At 41.8% G+C, this 25759-nt stretch overlaps 1 protein-coding gene across 7 annotated transcripts in view; it reads left to right on the forward strand.

The window, feature by feature from the left end:
* PLCB1 (phospholipase C beta 1) overlaps positions 1-25759 on the forward strand; it is a 382634-nt gene that overhangs the window by 20812 nt on the left and 336063 nt on the right. For 3 of the 7 annotated variants that reach the window (XM_069008954.1, XM_069008955.1, XM_069008959.1), the window contains exon 1: positions 14356-14737. The exons of 1 other annotated variant lie outside the window; for it this stretch is intronic. In XM_069008954.1, the coding sequence (XP_068865055.1) occupies positions 14639-14737 (99 nt within the window). In that variant the 5' untranslated portion in view covers positions 14356-14638. Of the gene's footprint in view, positions 1-14354; positions 14738-24465; positions 24593-25759 lie in introns of those variants that run through there. 3 more of the 7 variants (XM_069008958.1, XM_069008956.1, XM_069008957.1) reach the window with 2 other exon arrangements.

The following is a 25759-nucleotide window of genomic DNA, read 5'->3' on the forward strand; positions in this document are numbered from 1 at the left end:
TTTAAAGTAATTTCATCAGGTTTTGTGCTTATTTAAACCATGTGAACAAATTCTAGAGGAAAATTGTCTCTTTAAATAGCATATAAATGGATTGTGAAATCAATCTTTTACTTTTTGTGATATAAGTTTAGAGGTACCTAATCTAAAGAAACATTCAACATTTAACTGTGTATTTAAACTGTTTATACTCTAAGCAAATGTTAAATGTTTACTTGTAATTATGTATTAAAATTATTTGCTTAAGGAGGAGAAAGGTTAAATCACTGCTATATCAGAATACATTACTTATTCATGTCAGTGTAAACATGCAAAGTAGGCAATAAAACTGTATCCTTGATAGCTGCCACCAGAACAGGATCATCTGTAGTGATGCTCACATTTCTTTGCCAGTTGGTTGTATCATTCTGATAAATGCCATTAAACAGAAGTAGTATCTTCTATGGATTAGCCACTGACTATGCCATAGGAGCATGGATCCTTGAGAGACATATCCTGCATTTTTAAAGGGATGTCATAAAAATGACAAAAAAGCAATATCAGTTACCAAATGTTGTTTCAAACTAGGATAGTCATCAATATAGATAGTTTTTCTTTCTATGTTAACCTAAATCTCTGAATTTATGTTATCACAGAAATTGTCCCTTCAATGATTCTATAACTTCTAGTGTGTGTTCTTCCAAATGTAAGAAATGAGTAAAAGATGGGCTAGAACTTGACTTTATCTCATCCTTGATCACTGTTTCCCCTTGCATCCAACAAAGGATGGAGATTCTCCTTTAGCATTGCTCTGTTGCTTAGTACCAGTTCATATTACTTGGTTGGATCTTGGTTTACTCCTAAGTGGCAAATTAATGGTGAAAGATCTAACACATTACAGGAGGAGGACTTGGGGGAAATGCTTGTCCTCTCACCTCTTGCTTTCCTCTCTAAGAAATTCTGAAGGCTGTACATGCAGGCATTTCCTAGACATACTTTTCCCATACATCTTCGCTCTTGCCATCTCACAATCCTGCAAATTGTGGAAACTATTGTCCTGAAGTTGTTCCTTTTGCATGAGTTCTATCTCTACAAACACCATTTTTTGTACTTTCCAAAATACATGTGTCAGGAGTTTGTTGTGTGAAGCCACTTGGGGTACAGCCTGATTAAACAGTTAAGAAATCTGTACTGTTAATGGAAACAAGCTTTGGTTATCCATCTTTTCATTCTCACTTCACACTTCTCCTATGTAAGACTTGTCTGCTGTCAGTCAACAGGCACTTACAAGTTATCCACAGCAGACTTGTATTATCTTCTGACCTTATTGTCCTTAAGGAAGCTTTCAGGAGAAAGTGATTTATGGAAAACACCAAGGCTGAACCTGGAGTAAAGCCAATGTGTTGTAAGTGCAACCTGAAAATAATGTATGTTAGAATTACCCTACAAAGACTTGGATTTGAGAATAAGCTTGACTGAAATGCAGGTACCGTTGCTAGGAGCCTTATTTCTGAAATACACTAGTAATAATTCATTTTATATTTTAGGAGTATACTGTAATTAGAAAGGGTCTTTTTCTTTTACTCTGATCTATTTTGCTTGACTAGTTATATGTGTAATACAATAGTTGATGAATATTCATATGTGACTCCTCATAAAGTTCTCTTAAAATCAATACTAAAAGGCTGAAATTGTTTGAGAGGTGGCAATTACCGACTGCAAGGAAATTATTCTCTACTGAACACTTGCAATAAGAATCACTGCCAAAATGCTGCTGATGGAAAGAGTATTAAATAGTGAGTGTAAATCACAAAGCTATTATGGTGGTTTATATAAAATAGTTCACTAATGGATCACAAACCGTGGCAGTTACATTTATAACAAGCAGATTCCTGAATTTAGACAAATAATAGGGTGTTTTATTGCATGAGGGTTTGAAGATCACTATATTCCTTTATTACTGGGTTATTTAACAGTTACTAGTAAGCCAGTGAATTGTCTTCACTGGGTGAATACTCCCTTGCCTTGGACGGTATATTTGACTGTGTTGTTAAATCAGGCACATCCTTGAGACTGAACTCTTGGGGGTCTGATGCAGCAGTGTCAGCTGGATGTATTTTTAGGAATGCACCAGAGCTGTTTGGGCACAGCCAGCCAGAATGGTTTAGGGGGCCTGTGGGGCAGAGCTTCCAAATGCAGCCTCCCATTTATCTGTGGACATCCAAGCAGTTGCTGTGTGCTGTGCTGGGTTAAACTGGTACAGAAGAACTTAAAGGTTTCTCTTCCTCACTGATGCGAGGACAGGCACACAGAGGTGTGGGGATGCTACACAGTTTCCTTTAGAGCTTCTGGCAGCATTCCACATGCACTTTGCTTTGTAGCCTCTCTTTGTTCTATGTGGGATTTAGCTGTGTTGGAATGGTTGGCTTTTATACTACAAATGGAGGTGGAATGTGAGTGTATTTTGCAGGCAGTCATATTTTATCTGCAAGGTTGCATACCTGAAATATGAAACCATTTTTGACTCAGATGTGTGACCCACGTAAAGGAAGCAGAGCTAATCAAGAATGAACAGTAATGCCATGGGAAATGAAATTGCTATATTGCATTTGTGAGCCTAGTGTATCTGGGGAAGTTCATTTGTATGCCATGGCACAGACAAAGCACCCCTGGTCGGCCCCTGTGTCAAACTTAGTTAGCCCTTGAGAAGCTTCATGGATTAAATACTGCAGTAGAACAAATCCATGGAGGGCAGGATGGTCTCTATGCATGTAGCACACCCATTTCTGAAAGTCTGCCTTCAGGAAAGGCACAGAAATGTCTGTGTTTATTGCAAACAACTAAACACCTAAGATCAGGGAGTTAGAAAGAAAACATGTCCAAAGACATAAGGGCCAGCAACTCCATTAGCTCCACAATATCTTCAGTAGATACAGTTCCCTTTGATAATGTCATTATTTTTCATGCACAGCTGATCTTGCATCATTTGGCATTAAGGGACACATAATAGCCCTTTAAATATTAAAGAGTATTTTCATATACTGAAACCTGTTGGTGATATTATATATTATGCATAAAGCAACCTTTCCTTTTTCATTCTCTACCTCTAAAGATGTGTTGTACACGTTTCCCCCTCTCGAACTTGAAATGATGGGTTTTTTTCTGAGTAGCTGTAGATATAAAATACCTAGCAGCAAGATGGCTTTTAACTCATTTTTATAGCACTGCAAGGCAGTATCTTCCTAATAGCCTTTTCTCAGACACAGAAATGCAGCCATTAGAGGAGGGCTGTGACTGTCTCTCTTAGAAAGGAGGTTGTCTTTCACAGGGGTTAAGACTCTTCATTAGAGTATGTAACTTTATATATTCAAGCAAAAATGAAGTCCTGTCTGTTTTCTAAGCTATGAGATGTTTTAAAGAAAAACATCATGCAGAAAAGCCTCTTGAAGCTAAACTGTTAGAAGCAATATGAGCCAAACCCAAATAGCTGTTACATGTGGTAGGTGCTACCCAAGCACAAATCTTCCACTTTTGCCAAAATGTCAAGTAACTCCAAATGCATTTCCCGGTTATCTTAACAGGCAGCCTCTCACTCAGACTTTAACTTGATTGGAGAAACAAAAATACCTTTATTTGGGAATACAGGCAAAACTTTCCAAATAAACAGCTGTGCATTGCTAAGATGAAAACACAACCTCCTGGTGACTTGGAGAGGAGCCTGAGAAGTGATAGGTGCAAGCCACAGAGAAGAGGGGGCCATGGCAAGGGGTTAATTGCTGCCTCCTGACAGCCAGGAGGGAGTAAAAGAAGAACTGAGGAGTTTTATTTCATTTGGGAAGTGGTGGCTGGTGGTTTCCTAAACTAACAGCCTCATAAGCTGCTCTCAGCTGTGATTTATCTACTGGTCTGTGCTGCAGTCTAGCTGGCTGGTTCTTTAATGGCAGAAATGAGTTTTAAGAGGTTGGCAAAAGCAGCTATAATTGGGCTTGAGGATTTAAGTGTTGCAGAGAGGAAAATAAGTGTCCCTTCTGTTGGAAAGGGATAATGTTGCAAATAGCTTGATTTAGAAAATGAAGAAAAATTTCAGTGAGATGTCTAGTTTCCCAGGAATAATACTTGTATGTTGTGCTGCAAACAACATTTTTTAGTTAAATGTAATTAGGCATGTGTACATGCATAGATGACATACCTTTAACGCTTATTTTATCCACATAAAGGGAAAAAGCCTACCAATTCCCTTTCTCATATCTCAGAAAACTCCATACCCAATGTTCTTGTAAAATAACTAATAACACAGTATGCTGAGAAAATACTATCCTAAAATGCTAATTCTTACAAAAGATGTGTGCCTGAGAACAGCAGATTTAAAAAAATTGTTCAGCCACCCGCAGTGTCTAGTTTTGTTTGAAATGCTTTTTATTTTAATGGAGGAATAAACTGTATTTGTCAGATAATTACACTTTTATCTTTGGTGGAACTAGATGGTATTTAAGGTCCCTTCCAAGCCATTTTATGAATCAGAAACACACAAAAGTAGATGATAGTACAGAATACTCTGCTTTGCCAGAAACAAACCATGGATCACACTGGAAATCTGCTGCCCAGGCCACTCACTGCACGCAGACAAGTGTTTCCTAAAGCTCCTCAAATTCAATGCCCACCCTCCCAGAGAGACAAAAGGCAAATAGGAAATGCAAGTAAAATGTTGCTCAGTCTGGTGCAGTACTGAAGAACAGTGATCTGCCCACCATGTGAGAATGGAAGATTTTAAAGCTCTTCCTGTTGAAATCTCTGGAGATCCATTATATTCCAAAACAGTTCAGGAAGGAAATTAAGGAGACTGGCACCCGTGGCATATTGGAAGTCAGCCATTTCCTACCAGTGAGTGATAGGATGTTAGAGCACTGCTGGATTATCCTCCTGGGGATATGAGCAATTTCTGTAGTCTTGGATCTTTGCAGTTTGGTTTGAACTTGCTAGGTGACTCCAAAGGTTTTCTATGCTCCCACACAATAGCTGGAATTATTCCCCTATATTAACAATCTGGTATTAAAACACTTCTATCACAAAGTGAAATGGTCTTATGCCAAATATTGGGGCATGGGCTGAGGTGTACATGAACTTCCCCAGTGTAGGAAGGTGATGAAAAATTAAGTAGGGAGGTTTTGGTGTAGAGACTTTACCCACAGAAGAGACAAGGCCACAGAGCTGATCCTGAGGGCGTGGAACCTGGGGATTGAGTTCCTCACCTTCCCACTTTATGTAAATGAAAGGCCTGACTATTTCCACTAAATGATCAGAGAGAAACAGTTTTCTACCAGGGAAGCAAACTAGTCCCAGATCAATGCTTGTTTCTCCACTGCCAAAACTTGCTGTGTTTTTATATTTTTCCACAATAAAGCTGGCAATTTTTAGCAATATTCTATGGTGCAATTACATATTCATTACAGCTTGCAAGATCCTTATCAGGTAATAGCCATGTCCATTTTTTAGGTGAGTGAGGAAAAGGTTTTCACTGATGAACAGTGGTAGAGGAAGGCAAGGAGCTCTGACTCCAAAATGGCTGTTTCACAGACTGTAGAGCCTACCTTTGTGAGGATACAGTCATATGGCAGCATTTTGCATCTCCTGAAAAAATAATTTCAGTCATTAATTTGCATGTGAAAAGGCCCATGTTAAGGGGCTCTTGAGTTCATCTGTCTCATTTCTGTCTGTGAAAATCACCTTTTCTGAACTGATCCTGAAAAGAAATCAGTACCTACAGCTCAATGGAAAGCAGTGAAGTGCCAAGGAGCATCAGTGCTGTGTGTGATCAGGCACTTGGATTTGAAGCAAGACTGACACTGCTCTGGCTCTGTAGTGATGAGCTCACATTATTGAATTTGTGGTGACTTTGCTTGAAATGCCAAGCTGAAGTCACATTGCTGTTTCCCTTCTATTTTAGGTGGTATTTCTGAACTAGTCTGCAAGGCAGCTATGCTTTAATTTAAATCCTTCTTCAATAATAGCTCCTGTTGTGCTGGCTTTGAGATGGTATCAATGACTAGAATTTTATTGACAGACTTGGTGCCAATATATATTAAACACTACTCATTGATTGATATTTATATAATGCTACTCACAAGATCCTTTCCCTACACTGCTCTGTTGATTCTTGCTATTGTATCATATCTAAAGCATCTATTTGGGTTTTTTTTATCAGTGTTGTGAGGCATGGAGGAGAACACAAGAACACTACTTAATTAGGTTTCTTGGAAATGTGGACTCGGGTCTCAGCTTATCTAAGACTTCTTGTAAGATCATGGTCTCTTAGGGCAGTGATAATCCTTGCTCGGAGCACGCTTCCTTTGTGTCACTGAGATGGTAACAAACAGTCCAAACTGCTAAAAAACGTGTGTGTGCAAAAGGAGGCTGCACTCCTGCTTGAATCCCTGGCATATTACAAGTTTAGTAATCACTTAACATCTTCTTGGCACTGTAAAAGCAAATCATGTCTATTATTCTTTGTTTTCTTAAATAAAAAGATACTTTAATTGGCATCTGCATTCAGATTAATTTTGTAAGCAGACAATCTGCTTGTAGATGATCTGAGATTTCACTGTGGTAACACTGGTGGGGGAATGTTAATTCAAATGAGCACCTGTGCCAGGTAGTCCTTATGATTGCTGCAAATCTCATTGTGTAGAGAAGTCGAGGTGTTTTTTATTATAGCCTGTGACGTTCACTCAGCTTTGTTTTGCTCTTAGTTCTTTAGCTGCTGGCTGCTCTGAAACATGAGGTCTCCTTACAATAATTGCTTTTCCTTATTTGAAATTATATGTCATGACCTTTTATGTGTTTACAAGACTACTGGGAAAATTAATATTGAAACCTAGATTCATCATCAGCTGTTTCATCAAAACTGTTGCATAATCTCAGAAGAAAGATAATTGCAAGGTAATTTATTATTTGCTTTCAGAGGACCTTTTTGAACTTGCACCAAAGCCCATGGATTGACTTCAACCCAAGTATGATTGGGCCCTTTCAGTTTGACCTACTAGTCCTTTTCTTCTTACTTTTCCTGGAACAAGAGGACTTTGGGTATTGTGGAGTTGATGCCATAAAGATTTTTGCCTTTTCTTTTATACCCCTGTTATACCTTTTTACAACTTCTGTATTCTTAGTGCTTTTTGCCTACATTCTTGGACTTGTTTGTCAAGCTGAGAGACTAAACATTTGAGAAGCTTCATAGCTAGGGATCAGTGTGCCCCAGACCCCAAGGTCCTCTCCAGAACACATTCTGTAAACCAAGATAGAACCATCCAGGGGAAGGTTCCTTGGGGAGGGGGGCTCACTTGAGTCTCTCATTGGGGAATCTTTGATAGATATGCTAATTAGTAAAACCTATAATGTTATACCAGATCTTTTGGGGTGGGCATTGCAGGGTGTATCTCGATGCATATGACCTGGACATGTACACCTAAGGATCCTTAAAATAAATACCAAGGTAAAATCCCTTTTCCCCTTCTAACCGTGTGTGACTCTTGATTTTAAGACCAGGAAAAGGCATCAGAGTTGAGTATCTGATACAAAATGTGAGTAAGGCAACCAGCACTTTGGTGATCTTGCAGTGCTGTGGAATAGACAGACAGTGGCTGTTTCTCCCTCTTCTCCTTCTCCTGGCTGTGTTTCACTGATAAATATCAAGATGTAGCCCATGGTGGCCTCATAAAAGGCCTTTTTTCTCCCCCATTTAACATCCTCCCTTCCTCTGACAATGTCTCTGTGCTTCTAACAATGTCTCCTGGTTGGGAGGTTGGTAAATGTTGTTTCTGATTGCTCAGCAGGCATCCTGTTAGAGCAGATTGCTTCCCAGACAGCCAAGTGCTGTAGTTAGTGCTTTCCCTTGCCACACAGTGACAGGGCCATCAGCACAGCCATTCCTGAACCTGCATTTGGAGCTTTCTAGCTCTCACCTCAAATCCTAGAAAACTGTTAGTTCCTGGTGAATGGCACTCAATATTTTTTTTTCTAGAGAATGCACTATATATTGGAAAATGCTTATTGTAAATATTAATAAGAGTATAAGAGTTTGGATAGGCCATAATAGCTTTCAGTTTATTTGGTTCAACTTGATGATAATGGAGGACACTGTCCTTTGTTAGACTGACACTGGAAGTTGGGCTGAGGCAGCTCACAGACTGCAGGAGACTGAGTCCTTTCTTCCATCAGACATGTTATTAGTGACCAGAGTTTTATTCAGATGAGCAATATTAAGAACTGAATTAGATTTAGACCAGCCTCTCTGAAATGTAACTGGGACTTGGGGTTTTTTTTGCCATTAAGAGTTAGAATTAGTTCCAAGAGATGTGGCTCAAAGACCTACATCACAAGAAAATTGCTCCAAGTTTTAGAAACACAGTTGAAAGCAAGTGTTTTCAGCTATGTAAATGGTGTTCTATTGCTTTGTGAGTAATGTTCTGTCAGTTGTGGAGTTCCACCCTTTACAACTGCAGGTTCTGTAAAATAGCCAGAATGGTAATGAAAGTGTGATGGTTCAGGAGAGGGTACTATAAGAATACTTCTGAAATGAGCTTAGAGAGAAGTGGTAGTGGGCAAGGCATAAAGTTTCAAATGAGCTGCTTCAAGGTAAGGTCTACCATCAAAATCTTTTTGGATTAATTAAGGAGTATCAAGAGATAAAACAGCAATTGGGAAATCTAAAAATGGAAAATATGTCATATTTCCTATGCAAGAAATTCAACACAAATTTTCTCTTTAACTTTTAGCATCTGAAAGTGTTATAAACTCTTTTCTCTAAATGTTTAATGGAAATGAAATACACCCACTGGTGTATAGACCCTTAATTTTCGGAGTACTTAAACCAAACCCTGGTGATCTCCAGAATCCAGGGTATGTGTATGCTGGGCTCTTTGCCTTTAGCAATGAAATGGGCAAGAGCCATCTAGAAGGGCCTCAAAGATGAATTCGTTTGAGTTTAAGGAAAGAGGATTGGGCCAGATCTGGGAACAGAATTCACTTTTTCAGACTCATAATCTCCCATCTTTCTAAAGACAAACTATCCTCCTGCCAGCTTTAATATATATCTATATTTTTAATTGTACCAAACTTGTAAGCTAGGCCTAAATGAATTAGCTACCATGGGACATGACTCCACCATGATAACGGGAAATACAGCTGAGAGCTGTTAGTTAAATATTGCTTTGTCATAGCAATTCATGCAAAAGCTTTGTGGGAATTACGGATGGGAATCCAGAGGAAGTGTAGGCTGACTCTCATTATGTGCATGCTGGGCATATAACTAATATGGAAACATCTTTGTGCCTCTGAAAGATACCATTAGATGTCTGTAATTTTCAGACACTGCAAGAAAAGCACAAACCAGCATTCTTCTCTTTGCATGAAGCACAGAGGTCCCATTCATGCAGCAGCTACCTCGTCCAGAGCACATAATTTCTGCTCTACAAAAAGCATGGGGATTTTCAAGGCAATTCCTGCTTTGTAGCCCATTTAATATTTGTCTTTTAGTTCAACTCACAGCTCAACTTGGATGTAAATTAAAGCAGGTGAGAGAGTCTGCTTTTGAGTTGGTTCTAATCTGCATATACAGCTGGGACAAAAGTTGAGCTAGAAGAGAATAAAAAAAGGCAAAGGTGCATACATTACACTGGGACAAACAAATGCACAGCTTTGAAGTCAGTGGACCCTTGGCAGTTTACCCCACCTGTGATTTAACAGACCTGGTAGGCCATGAAATCGTTCATAATTAACTTCAACATTCTTAAATGTGTTGTATGTTTTATGGACTGGTTTTAACAATCTGTAAAAAAATATATTATGCTGTAAATTTAACAGGGAAGCAAGAACAGGTTATAGTACATAAAAGGTGACTTAACACTTCCTAGGGAATGCATTAGCTGACTTTTTAACTTGCCATTTTAACTGTTCCAAGTATGGCAATAATTTTGTGTTCTTCTGGTAATAGTTTGGGGGTTTTTTTAGCAGAGGTTAAGTAGGCAGTGTCAGGGCTCCCTGGTGGCCTGGATGCTGGGGGACATGAAGAGGGGCCCATGGGATGAAGCTGCATCAGGGAAGGACCTTGCAAGCCAGGGCCCATCCCCAGTGAAAGAGCAGGGTAGGAGGTCTCAGGTCTCAGTGAGTGAGGAATTCTCTTAGCAGCATCTTCTGTCCAAACCACCAAGGGTTCATTCTTCCTCATGCAGGGTGTTGTTTGCAGGACTGTGGAGTGTTCCTGGTGACATGCAGTTCCACAGGTGCCAGCTGTGCATCAAGTCAATCCATCCAGAGTAAAATATGGTCCCATTGAGTGTAGCAGTGACCCAGCCACTTCATTTACACAAAGATGCTATTTGTGTCATAATTTCCATCATTGTGCATTAATCTTTATTCTCCCAGTATTTTGGAGACATTTGTGATTCCAATGTGAGGGAAAAATTAAGATTATTTCAACAGGAAATGGACTTTTGTACGAGATTCCCCTCCCCTTGCAATTTCTTTCTGTGCAGCAGCTGCTGTTGCCAGGCTGTCTTTGTTGCTATGGTGGTGGTTTGTGTGCCAGAATTTTATATTCACTCTTCAAGAGTCACCTGATTGAGTGGCTGTGCCACATAAGTTATCAGGCTCACTTGTAAAGATAAAAGCTGTATCTGACTGCTGTTCTATATGTATGACATGTTGTAAAGGGAGCAGATCAAACATAAACAGATTCCAATGGCCTCTGGCCATGAGTTTAGGGAACAATTAGCAGATTAATTCTCTCAGTAAATGCGTGGCTACTGCATTTGGAAGGTGTCATCTCTTAACACACAAGGCAGCTTCACCACCCCTTGTGGCACTCGTGTCGCGTTGATCAGGTGTGAGCTTTGCTGTCTGCATGATGTGAAAAGAGCTTTTTATCAGAAGGACTGATCTTTTATCAAGAGATAGGGTCACATTTTCTAGATTTCTTTTCTGGAGTTGTTCCATAGAATTTAATGATCCTGCTTCCACTGATAATTGAAGTATAATTTGACCCAATTTAAAATGCAGTTAGGATGATATACTTCTGGTGAAGCTGAGTTTATCTTTAATCTCAAATCCTGCAAACACTATGTTTAACTCTTAGTATGTTCAGTGCACCATTGCAGTGAAGCATTTTCAAGGCTGAGGCGACTGCTTCTTTTCAGAAACTAGAATTACACCAATAAACTCAGGATAGCAAGTGAAATAGAGTTCTCATGTATATTTCTCTGAAACCAAATTTAAAATAATAAATTTAGGTTTTAATGCATTTCTGATATCACTTCATATCCAGTGTTTCTGTGTAGCTTTTGCCATGTCTTCATTTGACCTGACTTTGGTCAAAGCCATCTGTTATTTAAATCAGTTATTGCTCCTTTCCTGATTTATTTACACACATTTCCAGATGTGTATCTAAAACATTGTGTATTCAGTCATTCCCCTGGAAATGAAACATGGGTACCTAAGCCCCTTGTATAAAAAAATAATGCTTTATGGGTATATTGCATTCAAATAATGTGTATTATCTATGCAAGGCAATCACTTTACTGTCTAGGCTGAGATTTTTGAACCTAGAGAAATGAAAACATCCTGAAATAGTTCTTGCAGCAACATGAGACCGGCAGGTATCACATCTGATTTGTATGATTTGGAATAACTACCTGAGTAAGTCCATTGCTGAGGTGTTTTTTTTCCTAGCACCACATCTTTCCTTCACTCTTGGAATTGAAAGGGGCTGAGAGAAGAAGAAATAGAAGATAAGCATTTAGATGTTTCCTGAGGCTTTGGAGGAAGGTGCTTGGTTCTTCTTTTGCCATGCTTGGTCCAATCATTTAATGACAAGACCTTCATACTCTTTCTGGGTGTAACAATCCTGCTGAGTGTAGATGGTTTCCAGGTCACTGATCCCACGCTTCATGGAAAAGCAACTAGATTGAGACACACACTGAATTTGTTTGCAGTATGTTCTAGGTACCAAGAAATGTGCTCCTTGCTGGAGCAGATGCTAGTTAACAATAGCAGTAACACATGAGCCAGCTATCTGGGTTGAAACTAAAATTCCCACTGATTTCACAGAGCCCAGGATTTCAGCACAGGCTGAATCATAAGCACTTTCCAGAGCTGTTGTTTAAAAGGCACAGGCATAATGCCACTTCCTTTTGTGCTGCTTCTTCCTTTTGATGCAAAATCCATTAGATATCTGCCATATAAAAGGGGTGTTTCTTTTCAGACAAGTACTATCAGATTAAAATAGTCAAGTCTGAAAAATCACAAAACTGCTCCAGACAAAACTTCATATCTGTAATGACAGGGACCAGTATCAGAGCCTATCCTAATCCATAGGCCCACCTCTGCCATGTTCAGATCAATGGTTGCTGGGAGCCTATGGCATCATCAGGAATCCTGAGAGATCATAAATTGGGATTTGTTTTTCCCTAGCAAAGACTCTAAATGAGCCCAGGCCAAGTGAAAGTGGATTGTGGATTTGTTGAGAAAACTGCCACAGAAATGCCACCATCCCTGGCAGGTTTACATTTTCCCAAGATCTGATTTCAGTAGGCTACTGGGAATGCAAGTGCTTAAGGGATCATGAGTAAGTATTGTAGCATCAGTACTCTCTGCTCTTATTTTCTGGGGATTTTAGTATTATTTTCACTCTTCTGTATGCTATATGAAATGAGATGAAAAGGCAGTTGTGAAAATGGTCCTGAAAATCTCTCCCTTTTCCCCCATCATGGAGCAACCCCAGGCGTCAGTGCAGCCAAACTCAGAATTGGTTATTGGTTCTTTAAGTCATGGCAAATGGCTGGGAATTAAAGCACAGCAGGGAGAGAGCAGGCTCTCATCCTGACTGATGCGACACCCATGTTTGCAGGGAAGGTTAATAAGAACAAAGAATAGATCAAATGGGTTAATTGACCTTGAAATGCGTATGCTGCGTGAATGGGCTATCGTAAAGGAGCAGATTCACCTCCCACTAAAGGCAATCAAAAGTTTTTTGTTGAAGGGGAAGAATCTGGAAAAGGACCAGAGGAAAAGCTTTAGCAACTCTTTATAGTTGCAAAGTGAGAGCAAATCAGCGGTCCAATATGCCAGTTTTGTAGCTTTTTAATTAAAGAAACAGAGCCAACATCTCCACTCAGATTGAAGAAAAAATACTTAGTTTGGAGGAATTATATTTCAAAATTGTACTAGGTTAAAAATACATACAAAGACACTTTTTTCTATGTCATTTGCTTTGTCTGTAGCAGAAGTTTGGCCTGCTGCTCCTAAATCCCAAGGGTCAGTTGGAAACCCCTACAGAGAAATTAGAAATCTCATGCGCTGTGTCATCTGATGCTTTATCTCTGACTGCACAGGGACTCTATCAGAGAAGGTCATTGGTGGAGCACATATAACTCTGTTCTTCAAAAATATTCCCTTAAAACTTCTGGATCTAGAATTTTGCTGGGTGAGAGGACATTTTGCCATCTTTATGCCTTTTGAGTTGAGTATACCTAAAACTGACTTAAGGTCACATGCCTTTGTTCTGAGGAAGCCTCTTCATCTTAAAAAGCTGTGGTAAAGCAATTTCTGTGTATTTAAAGCATGAAGCTTTGATGGGAATTGTTTGTGCCGCTCTTTCAATTAAAAGTTGTTCCTCTTTTGGCATCACTGTGCAGGCTCAGTGCTGTCCCTCTGCTCTGCTTTTGCCATAACTACTCCCTTAAAACTAAAAGATAAGAAGTTGCATTCAACATGAGGGAGAACTAATGTTGAAGGTGGCAGAGCACTGGAACAGCTGCCCAGGGAGGCTGTGGAGTTTCCCTCTCTCGAGACATCCCAAACCCACCTGGATGCGTTCCTGTGTCACTCCAGCTGACCCTGCCTTGGCAGGGATGTGGGACTGGATGATCTCCAGAGGTCCCTTCCAGCCCCAACCATTGTGTGATTCTGTGCTCACCCCCTTTGCAGCCCGAGAGACCTCTCCTGGTCGCATCTCTCAGTGGGACGAGACGCGTGGACACTCACCCTCGCTCCCTTGGCGGGCACTTCGGTGCGGTACCGGAGCCCCACGCGTGCTTCCCGCGGAGGGAGGTGGATCTCCCATTCCCAGCGTCTCCCTGCCGTCCTTCTGCCTTCCGGAGGAGCCGAGGCGGCTGCTCGGGGCTTCGCTCCGCGGAAGGCAAGTGCCGGGCGGCGGTGGCCAGGAGCAGCGGGCGGCGGTGGCCGGGCGGTGGCGGTAGCCGGGAGGTGGCGCCGCGGCGCCGCCGGCGCTGCCCTGGGCGCGGGGGAACCTCGGGGGCCGAGCCTGGCGGGGCGGGAGGAGGAGCGGCGAGGAGGGAGGGAGGGGAGCGGAGCGGGCAGCGCCGCGGCTCCGTGCCCTGCGTGCGTGCGTGTGTGTGAGAGGAGCGGGCGGGCCGGCGGTATATAGAGGATGTGCCGCCGCATGGCTCGCCCCGGCCGCTGCCGCGCCAGCTCCTTGGGCCAGCGCCAGTGAAGCCTCTCGCCCTCGCCGCTCGGGCAGCCGCCTCCTTGCCCGCTCCAGGCGCCTCTGCCGGCCTCTGTCCCGGGTTTCCGGCGCCCCGGAGTCCCTCCTGCAGCGGCCGCTTCCCGCGGCTCCTCCGCGCCGGGGCAGAGCGAGCGCGTCCATGCGGTGCAGATGGCCGGGGCACAGCCAGGGGTGCACGCTCTGCAGCTCAAGCCCGTCTGCGTCTCCGAAACCCTCAAGAAAGGCGTCAAATTCGTCAAGTGGGACGATGTGAGTAGCCCCCGCTTCCCCCGGCAGGGGCACGGTGGGGTTACGGATCGATCGGGTGGGAGGGCTCCGGGCCCTGCCCTGCTCGGTGCGGAGGGCAGGTGCGGGGCGGCGACAGATGTCCCCGCCGTGTGCTGCCCGAGCCGAGCGGCGGTGTTGAACCGGCGGCCGTATGCCGGGCAAACTTTCTCCGAGGGCTCTCCTGTCTAATTGCGCTTGGCCGGTGCGAGGTGTGTTGAGCTGGCTCCTTTCGCGAGCGTCTTCTCCCTCCTCCCGTGTTTTACTGTGCGTGTTGCCACCTCTGTAACATAGTTGTTTCAACCTGTCCTCTCGTTCTATCTGCCGTCTCCTCCTCCCAGCCTCTCCTTTTCCTTCTGGCTCCCGCTCCTTTCGCTGTCTCTCGTTTTAGTGGGGTTGTCAAGCCCTGGATATGTTCTCCCAGGGCTTAGTCAGGGTACCCTTGGTCATCTTACTTCCTCCGCAGAAGACACTCTTCTTTCTTGGCTCATTCGGGCATGAGACTTGCCTCAACATCGCATCTGCTTTCCCCTTACTACTTGCTGCTTCCCAGCCCTTTACACTTGTATTGCCTCACATAGGAAAGGAGTGAGGTTTCCACCTCACCTTTGGTAGAGCAACTGTTCGGTAGCTGGGATTTCTTTCTTGGCATGCTGGCTATGCCCGGGACAGTTTCAGAGGAAAGGGAAGCTAAACAGAAGAGTTGCCTTTTCCAAAGCCTGCTGTGCTGCAGAGGAGGAAAGCAGGATGAGTCCTCTGCTAGCTTTTGCTCCGGCAGTACAACACTGGGTGTTGGTGTCTCAGGTGTGTGTGGAGGAGCAGGTGCCCCAAAAAGTATGTCTGTGCTTGGTGTCTGGAGGCAGAGAGGCATCGTGACACTTGAGCTGTGGTAGAGAAATGGTTGGGAAAGAAGGCAGGCAGTCTGAGTATCAGCAGAATTGTTGAGAATGACTTGTTTTCAGAGCTGTTGTGTTTTTGCTGTGAGCTTGGCTGTGTTAAAGACATCCACAGCAACAACTGGAGGGACAGCAGGGAGGGAGAAAGAGCAGTCCACGTATAACCACTGTTCTTGGCTTATGTCTCACTCTTTTGCCGTTGCTTTCAGCCTGTCCAGCAGCCAAATGTGTGAGCCTGACCCCTGTAAACCTGTGATAAACACTCTCAAGGAGAGAGAGAACATCAGAAACCAAACAGCTTGTGGTGTGAAGTTTTATTTACAGTAATAAGCTTACACATATTTTTAATAGGCTCGGCAAACTGACCTTGTCCGCAGTACCAAACAGTGGCTTGATACACGTTATCTATGTTCAGGAACTAGGCTTGAATGACTTCCCTGAGAAAATGCTTTCTTTTGGTTGACATTTTCCTTAGGATAGGAAAAGGCAGCCTTGTCATTGCAGTTATTGTTTTATTTTTGGTAAGCTACCAAGGAATTTCCGTGTGTATACGCAGAGGTCAAGTTAATGATGATTTAAGTCTCCAGACTGAAAGTCCAAGCCATCAGGCAACAGTTTAAAATTATTAGTTTGACTGCTATTTCCCAAATAATAGTCATATAGATAGAATTAGAAGATGAAGAGGTGTTCTCTATGCACAGCAGATGTTCACTGGATAACCTGTCTGCTATAGGCTAGTTGTAAAAAGGTAAAAAGATCTAGAATTGTATACCTAAAGTCTGCAGTAATAAAACATGGCTAAATTCTGGAGAAAGACGTGCATTTCAGGTTAAAGGTGTTACTCAGCAGGACACAGGTGTTACCTGGAATGTGTGACTGAGATGAGTCCTGGTGTGTTTGAGTGCTTTGTTGGCAGCCTTGTGAAAGTTGATGCCTATTTAGCCACACTGTGATGAAGAACTTTAACATTAACTCATTGGTGACTGTGCATTGTGTGTGTCTGAATATTTCCCCCACCTCAGCTCTCCTGTCTTGCCTGTAGTGTTCTCAGCAGTGGAAGCCCCACAAAACCCAAGGTTTCAAGGGAAGTGAGTCTCTCCTTTGCCACTCTGGCTGTATGTAGGCATTCAGACAAATGCATGTTCAGTGACTTTGAAAAGTATTTGCCATTGAGTAGCCATTAACCACTTCAGAGTCTTAGTTTTCTGTGAAATTAATCTGCTGGAGAGCTTTTAAAAAGGATGTTGCTGAATGTGAACCTCTGTGGTCTCTCATGTAAACAGGCATGCACAAACTCGCTAGTGAAACAATAGGCTCTAATAAGAAGTAGTAAACTACAACATGTAACAGTAAAACACAATTGACCATAATGAGCACTTTGGCTCTGCTGTGCTACCAGGGCTCTTCAGAAAAGCCAGGCTCATGTGCTGATGTTTATTATGCACTATTTCTTCTCATGTTGTGTGAGAGTGGGAGTTCAGTTCTTCAACGTTGCCTGTGCACTGGGGCAGCCTCTGTCCTCTCCTTGTTGGTCTCTTCCATTTTGTGTTGCAGTTTAAATATGGTCCTACTGACTTTTGTTTGCATTTCATGAAGCAGAAGTGGTTGTTGTGAATTCTTATGACTTGTACCAAGTTTCAGCCCAAAGCAAAATTTTTATAGCTGAGCTTTAAACCACAGAGAATTTTTAAATGGGAATACTGGAAGCATTTAAACCAGAGCCTGAGAGGCGTTTGAGGAATTTCATGTTGTGTAGAGTAATGTTTGTTACAGAAAGTATTTGCCAGCTTTGAGAAGGACACTGTCACAAGGTGTGCAGGGCAGTCTGACAAAAGCTGTGGTGATACAGACTTGAAAACCAGTCCATGCACGGACTTCCCATCCTGAGGCTCTTGTAGCTCTGTGCCTGATCAGCAACTGATGTGCTAATAGCAGATGTGGTACAGACAATTCACATGAACCCTCTCTCTGAGGAACAGCACTGACATCTGCTGTGTGTCATCCGTGAGCCTCATCCAGTGCCTGCTGCCCCTGCACTTGGGGATGATCCAGCTGGAAAGAGAAATGCGGTGCCTGGGCTTGGTGAAGTGGAGAGGAGGAGGTCACATCAGCCACTCCAGATCACATACAGGCAGGTGGAATTCTTGGAATTCCATTTCCTCTGCAGACCATCTTCAGTTTCTAAACTGAAGAAGCATTAAGAATTAATTAAGAAGTTCTGGCTTTGCAAGCCGAGTCACTCTTTTGTGCCTTGGGATTGGATGTAATACTGCTCCCACCATCCAGTGCCTAATAGCCTGTTCACAAATTCCATCTGGGATCAGGGTGTAAAGCACTAAAGTCAAACAGATTATTGTTGTCCCGTAACTTATGCTTTTCCTCACACTGTTTGTTTTATTCTGTAAGAGTATTACAGGTCAGAAAGCAAATTTTAGAATGATCTGTTGCTCTTGATGTGTAGTTTTGGATTCACGAGTCTCTGAGCAGAAGTAGCTGCTCTTAGAATCTGTGAAAGATAAATGTGGCTAGTTGCTTAGGTCTTTTTTTGTGGCTGTATCCATGTGTGTGCCTGGTTTCAGATGGTGGTTGGCAGAGCACTGGCTTCCTCAAGTTGTTTCTTGAGTTGAACCTCTATAGCTACTTCTCCTCGACTGCTGGAAGAGACTGAATCGTCTGTCTTTGAACAGCTGTGCTCTCGTACTCCTAGGCAGAAGTGAGAGAAAGGGAAGGCTTGGGAAGAGCTGGCTTGATTCCCTCTGCTGTGGTGGTACCCAGGTGATAGCAGCTCTTCCTGGTGGGAATTTTAAAGCACTTTAATAAAAAAAAGGATGCAATTAAGTCCAAAGGTGAAACCTTTTTAGGTAGGGGGTTAAGCTTAATGTAGCAGAACGTGTTTCTAGGCTGAGAAGGGGAATGAAACCTGAGTGTAAAGAGCAGCTTCTCTCAGGAATTATCTGTCTTAAGGGCTGAAATCTGCCCTGGCTGATTTCTTTGTTTTTGTCTGGCCTGTAGTGGGAACAAGATAGACATAACTGAGTCTTTAAGTAGCTCAACAACCAGAGCACAGCTGAGCTGATATTTTCTGAGAGCTGTAATTGGCACACTGTAGCAAGTTAATATGGTGGCGTATGTTCAAAAATAGGTTTGTTTTCATTTCTTGCTTAAAGGCTTTCTTATCTTCCCTAGTGATAATATGTACTATACATAAAGATTTTGACTGATCTCTCCACGGCTCACACTATTTACTTTCACTTTTAAGTTAACTATATTGCTAAGGTGAATTCTACCTAAATTGAGGGTCAGGATTCTAATTTTCTAGCCATGGTTTTTTGTTTTTTTTTTTTTCCTAAGCATTGGATTAATGCAGCAAACCTCCTGATAGGTAGCATTGCTTAGTGGCTACAGCACTTCCCCAAGTGAGCAGCAAAAACAAACTCAGGTCTTTTAACTTCTCTTTGAATGACTTTCTCTTAGAGCACTTTGTCTTAATAAAGCATTTTTGAGCTCAGAGTGAATGCTCTGGAAATCTGCAGGCTTCTTTGTTTAGAATGTTTTAAAGAAGATTATCAAGAGTATCCCCTTTGACCTTACAAGTAGATGTAACAGAGTATCTTTATTACGGATGAGCTGAGATGAAACAAATAAACAACTTGGAATTTTTCAGAAGTTATTTTAAGTAACTTTCCCCCCCCCTGCCTTTTTTTGTTTGTTTTTAAACTGTGCACAAGTCTGCCACTCCAGTACATTAGTGAGGACATGAAAAATGAGCAACTGTTGTTCTGTGTGTATAAAACTAAAACAATAAGCTGAAGAGTTTATTTTTTTGTGAACACTTTCAGTTTGGAGGGAAGAAGTCAAGTCTGACATTCTAGAGTTTTTGTTGTTTCTTCTTTGTTGCTAATCTTTATGTAGTAAACAAGTATCAGCTCTGGGCTATTTAAAAGTATTTTATTTGAATGAGTATAAGTTGTGGTTTTGGTCTTTTGCAACATAGGAGACTGAGTTTACTATTTTAAAGAGTTAATATTTAGTAAATGGGAAAGCCTGAGCTTGGTTAACTCCATTGGAAAGCTCTTTATAACTTAAGGGGGGGGAAATAAGATTTGGATCTGCTGCAGATGGGTTAAATGCCTGCCTGGGAAGCTCTGATGTTTAAGTCATAGATGACATCTCTGTTAGAGTAGTTTTGGAGCCCTTTGGAGTGTTGGTGGGTACCTGGGAAAGTCAAAACCAGAAAAGAACTCCTAAATAAAAGAGCATTCTTTGGGAAAGGGAAGTTTGACTGTGAATTTGAGTTGTGCACTGTGTGCTTTCTTCGCTTCAGTGTTTGAATGCTCAAGACTTTATTTTTAATGAAAGCTGTATTGAAATAGTTAATACACAGTTAACTACTCACTGTGGAGTCTTTTATTTATTATAAAGTAACTGCTTCATAAGCACTTTTCAATTTATTTTCACAAGGCCCATCTTTTGATGTGAATTTTGACTGCAGCTGTTTCTAAGAAGCATCATCATTATCTATATGTGATTTATTAAATGACAGAATGCTTCCAATTGTACTGTTGTTGGTCTTTTTTTTTTGGACCTGCATTAAAAATCTACTAATTTTTAATCTGTGATTAGATGAGTTGGACCTAGTTTTCAGCCTGCAGAATCATAGAGTCAGATGTTCAGAATGCCTCCCCAGTGACTTAAGATGAGTTTGGGCTCAGCATCTCTGAAAATTAGAAAATGAGATGTGGAAATATAGTTCCAACGTTCTCTCAAAATCAGAATGCAGCATTTATGCTGATGAGCAGACTGCTTTAAATGATTTTCTCAGCATCACACAAGAACTCTTTGGCCAAGATAAAAATCTTCCTGGCTGTCATTTGGCTGCTTTTGCTCTGAAGTTCTCCCTTTGTTCTTTATTGACTGTTTAGCTTGCCACATTTAAGGACTCAGGCAGTAAGATCTTCAGCTTGAGTGTGGGGACATCCTGAGAAATGGGTTGGGGTAGGACAGACTTCAGAGAAACAAATCCCACTCAAGGTAGATCTTTGAAACTTGCAGTCTTTGATCAGCAGGATGATGACTTCTGTCCTGTGGTGCCATCACCAAAATTTCTTCAGGGTTTAGCCACTCTGATAGTGAAGGATATCTTCCTTCATGTTCCTGTTGAACAAGTGGAATTTCATTTTACAGTTCTGTAAGATCAATTCAGTTTTGATTTTTTTGGTCCTTCCAGCCTCCAGCATTCATTTTACCTTCCCCAACGCTTTCTTCTTGCAACCTGTTAACTTATGTGGCAGATCTGGTTCCCCTGTCCTCAGTAAAATTCTTTTCCCTTCCAGATTATTTCAGGGGGTCACTGCAAATGGGATGAGAACTTTCTCCCTTTCACTTATAGTTCAGCTGTCAGTCTGAAGAAGTTCATAGTTCTAATTGTTTGGGTAATCCTGTTTAGTTCCAGTCTGAGTACACTCAGTGTATTATGGAATTCACAGCTAATGTGTCTGCTGACCCTGTGGAAACTGCTATCCCTTCTCCTTTACTCCTTCTCTGCTTCCCTCAGGCCTGGAATCCACCTGATTTGTGGGGTGGCAGGATAGCTCTTTTTAAGGACTGTCCCCACATATTACACCATTGTTCAACCAGAGTTCAAGCCCTTTTGCCAAAGTGAATGAAATGCCTCTGCCAGAAAGAGTCCATATTTCTTAGCTTTGTGTTTCAAAGCATTTTGGCAGAAATTTTCCAGAAGGTTCAAGCAAGTAAAATAATGATGTGTAAAAGTCTTCAGGTTATATTTGGGGATGTTCAGTGTCTCTGAAAATCTGAGGCGAACCAAGGAAAGAACAGTCAGCCTTAATAAGGCAGTGTCGTGAGCCCCATCTGTCAGAAGAGCTGAGGACAGAGGCTGCTCTGCTTTTCTTTTAAAAATCTTTTGATGTGAATTTTGACTGCAGCTGTTTCTAAGCAGCATCATCATTCTCGATAGGTGATTTATTAAAACACAAACTGATCTGGCTCATGGTTGAGTAAAAGGCTCCATCTCTTGTGCACAGCCAGGTCATGGTGGTGCTCTGATATATAAAGTCAGAAAGGAGCTAAACCAAAGTTTTCACCCTCTTCACTAATTTTCTTTGTTTGATCATCTTTACTGGTCAGTAGTAATGAAATGGAGGTGGCACTTTTTGCTCACTGATGTTAGGTGTAGTCTGAGGGACCCACTCTTAAAATCAGACCTTGAAGTAGTTATCTGGCTGTCATTTAATTATGGATTTGTCCATTGGTCCTCTGTGCTTGTGTTCTGCTGTGCCTGGCTGGTAAGGATCCCAAAGTTCCTTGTGGCACTTTCTGGGCATAAAGTTGAAGCCTCTTTGTTTAAAAGTATAAACCAGAGAATATTGCTAATGCAGGATCTGAGGTTGGACAGCCAATTAAGAGGCAACTTAATGGAATAAGTATAGAACAGCCACATTACTCATTTGAGGCTGTGATACTGGAGGAAAGTAGAGAATTGGCCTGAAGTCAGCAAATAAAAAGGTGGAGGACTTTTAAAGGTGAAATTAAAAGCCCTTCAAGAAAATTATTCACTTAAGCTGAGACTGGTATGATACACAGCACACCGGGACTGTCAGGTTAGGGCCACTCTTTCTTTCAAGGAATTTGCAGAAGGAATCTCTTGGAAACCAAGCTGCTGCCTTGGCATGAGCATCCACAGTGGCATTTAAAAAGTCTGACTACTCCCAGTCATTTGCATGATTGACTGGGACGCTCTCCCTTTTTTTTTTTCTTCTATCCCTTCTGGTCACAGCTGATTTTTGCTTTGGTCATCTCCTCCTGCACCTGTTTTGTCTGCTTGGAATTGCCTCAAGAATCTGGCCTGCTGCTCAAAGGGCTGCTTACTTTGTTGATATCCAGAGGAATGGGTGTAGGATATAGGCTGTACTCCTACTACATATTTAAATGTGTTAATTTCCAAACCCTTCAGCTTTAGAGATGGGCAACACATTTTTTTTCCATTGTATTCTCACTTTTGGATCTGAATGGGTTAGAGGCAATACAAAGGTTTGCCCCTGATTTGTTTGTCCTTGAAGTTTTGGGTCTTTTCTTTACTCCTTCTCTACTGTCTCCTGTCTCCCCTCTTCTTCAGAGTTGTGTGTGGTTGGTCAGTCTGTTCAGGAGAGTTATGAGGTCAGCTCTTTGGGTGAGGAAGCTGAATTAATGGACTTCAGGATACTCATAAATGACTGCAGGTGTGCATTATGGGTCATAAACCACAGCCATTCCCTTATAGTACAGTAATGTTTGTAAATAAATGCACCAGACAATTGTTGGTTGAAGCAAATTTCTATTTCAGAGCCTTGAACTGCTGCTTTTCTTGAATGCATATTCCAAAAAGGGCTTTTCAGGTGTCTTTTTGTTTCCTGCCTTTGCAAGCCCTGACTGCAGAGTAGTATAAAAACAAGAGACCTGTTCCAGGTGACCAAGGGCTCTGCTTTACTCTGGAGTAGGTAGAAGGACTTGCGGAGCTGACTCAGAAAGTTTCTTTCTATTCCTCCACACCCAGAACAGAGTGTGGCATTTGTCAGGGATCTACAAGAGTGATAATTGTCTTGTAGGACACAAAGCATTATGCACGTGGCTTTTATTGCTGCTGCTGGCTGCGTGGAAGAGTTCCTGAGACACGTGTTGCACAAATACATGAGCAAAGTTATTCTCAGATCTTGTGACAGTGTGGGGTTCTCGTGTTCATCAGCACATTAATTGTGCTGTGCCTAATGTTAGAGTAGTACAGTTAATTAAAAAACCAAACCCGACCAAACAAAAAGCCCAACACAACCAAACAGCTTTCTGGAGCAGAGATTCCCAGACTAAGACTCATCCTGTCATGATAAAGTTTCCTTTATGCCACCTCATCCTCCGCTTTCTTGAGTCTGATTTTAATCAACATTTTACAACCCACATCTACAAAAGTATTACTCTGATAGCTGTATGTCATCAAACACATGTTGGTTTGAAGCAACTGATTTGAAATGATTAACCAGCAAAATTAGCTAATCCTAAAGCATAATTGCTTTGTGTCTGTTTCCCATCACTTCCTTCTCTTTCCCCCTGAAGTTGCTTATATCTTATCCAAAGGTAGAAGGACACTTAGTCTTTACCTTTCCTCATTTTGTATTTTCACACACAGGCTGCATATGACACAATGAAATAAGCTAAGAAAGGAGAGTTTTATTTCCAAAACAGGGATTTTTCCTGGTTTTGAATGGTGGAGGTCTAAGAACCCTTTTGTAGGTGCTTGTGGATACAGATTGATTTCTTCAGGACCTGATATATTTTAAAACCAAATTTACATGTTGTATCACAGAACCCAACTTTCAGGTGTCCAGGATGCTAGGAACTATAGAGAAATGAGGGGAAAATAGATTCTACAAATTCTACATGTCTGTCCTCTCAGGGAAGGGCAGTGTTTTAAGGAAGGGTCAGTGGTGCTTTATGACAGCTCTGAGCCCACCTGGGACATTTCCATGGCACTGGCATAGCCACACTTCCCAGCCTCTGAAAACTCCTGTGACACCATTTGGGTGTTAGTGCACCTGTGGACAGATCCAAAGCCTGGATCTTCCAGTTACAAAAGGCCTTCTACACTCATTGAAGGGTTTGATCTTGTATTTTCTCTTAGTTTAGAACTTGCCCTTCAGTATGTACTTCTCTTGTGCTGAGATAAAAATATGCTTGATGGCATTTTATTCTTTCACCTTGTTCTGCTGTAGGCTCCTGGCTGGTGCAGGGCCTGTCACTGAGCTGCTTTGGGTCTCATTTTTTTCCTAGCTATGAACTGGGAGTAGTTCAGCTTCCCTGTTTCAGGAATGCCGATTGCTGGGAGTGCTGTGTCACGAAGGATTGTACTGGTGACATATGGACAAGTGTACTTGCATCAGAAATGACACTTAGAGAAGTTAAGTTTTATTTATTTACAATAGTGTCACTTCCATCAACTTTCCTTGCACTTAAACTCTGCACTTAAATATGTTTGATTTAAATTTGAACCTATTACAGCCCATTTTTTTTCCTCCAAGCAATATAGACTGACCTCACACATTACTGCTTTAGAAAGAGGTGAAAGCTAAAGCTGTAAAATACCTTTAGCACTTCAACAGCAATATAAATCCTTTCTGAGGAAAAGCTGTTTAGCCTGGGTTTCTGGGGAGCTGAGGCTTAGGCAATTTTTCTGTCTCCTTGTCTTTTTCCCTTCTGTGCCCCTTCCATAACTTCTAAATTGAGTTTGGAAAATGGGTAGAGGTCTTGAGACAGCAGTGTCTTTACAGATGTCATGAAAAATAGAAGAGAAAGAGAGGAGAAATCCTATTTAGGAGCAGGCTTCGCTGGTGTCAGTTATTGTTAGGCACCAGGGAATCTTGATGAGGAGAGATGTGATGAACTCCCACCTGCAGAAAAGGCTTGGGTTAGAGCTTGTGTCTCCAGAGTCAGGAACTGCTGTCAGTCAGAAGACATGAATTTGTAGGTAACAAGGCTGCCTTACTCAGTGTACTAAGAAATGTGCCTGGTTTTAAGTGACTTTGAGCTATGGATGTTACCAGGCTAGACAGGTTTTCAACCAATTTGAAAGTGAGGTGGAATATAGATATATTCCCATTAGTAAAATTTTCATGGTTTGAGGATAAAAAAAGAGTTAAATTCTAATGGAAAGTTACCGACGAAAGTCTTAATGTAAAGAATGCTATTCCTTGTTTTCTAGGCAAATTCAGCCTTTGTAAAAGTAAATTTTATAGGTATTTAGCTCATGTTGATACCTGAAATTGAAGTCAGGTTAAGGTAGGCAGCGAACTCCTGCTAAATAAATGCTTTACTGTGTGGGCTCTAGTTTGACATTCAGGGTGTTATGCCTGTTTAACTTCATCTACTTCCAGCTCCTCTGGATTAACTCCACGTGTTGTCAGCTCTGGAGTTATTTGGTGCTGTCTTCACAGTAATGGAAATACGTTATGTCAGAAAAATGGAGATGAGGCAGGTGATACTAAATTCTTTTAGTGACATCTTGCTAGTGATACCTTCAGGGTAATTTCTAGATGTTGCAATTCATTAACACGGATGGCAAAGCAGC

The sequence above is a fragment of the Aphelocoma coerulescens genome, chromosome 3, assembly GCF_041296385.1.
Source record: "Aphelocoma coerulescens isolate FSJ_1873_10779 chromosome 3, UR_Acoe_1.0, whole genome shotgun sequence".
NCBI classification, from domain to species: Eukaryota; Metazoa; Chordata; class Aves; order Passeriformes; family Corvidae; genus Aphelocoma; species Aphelocoma coerulescens.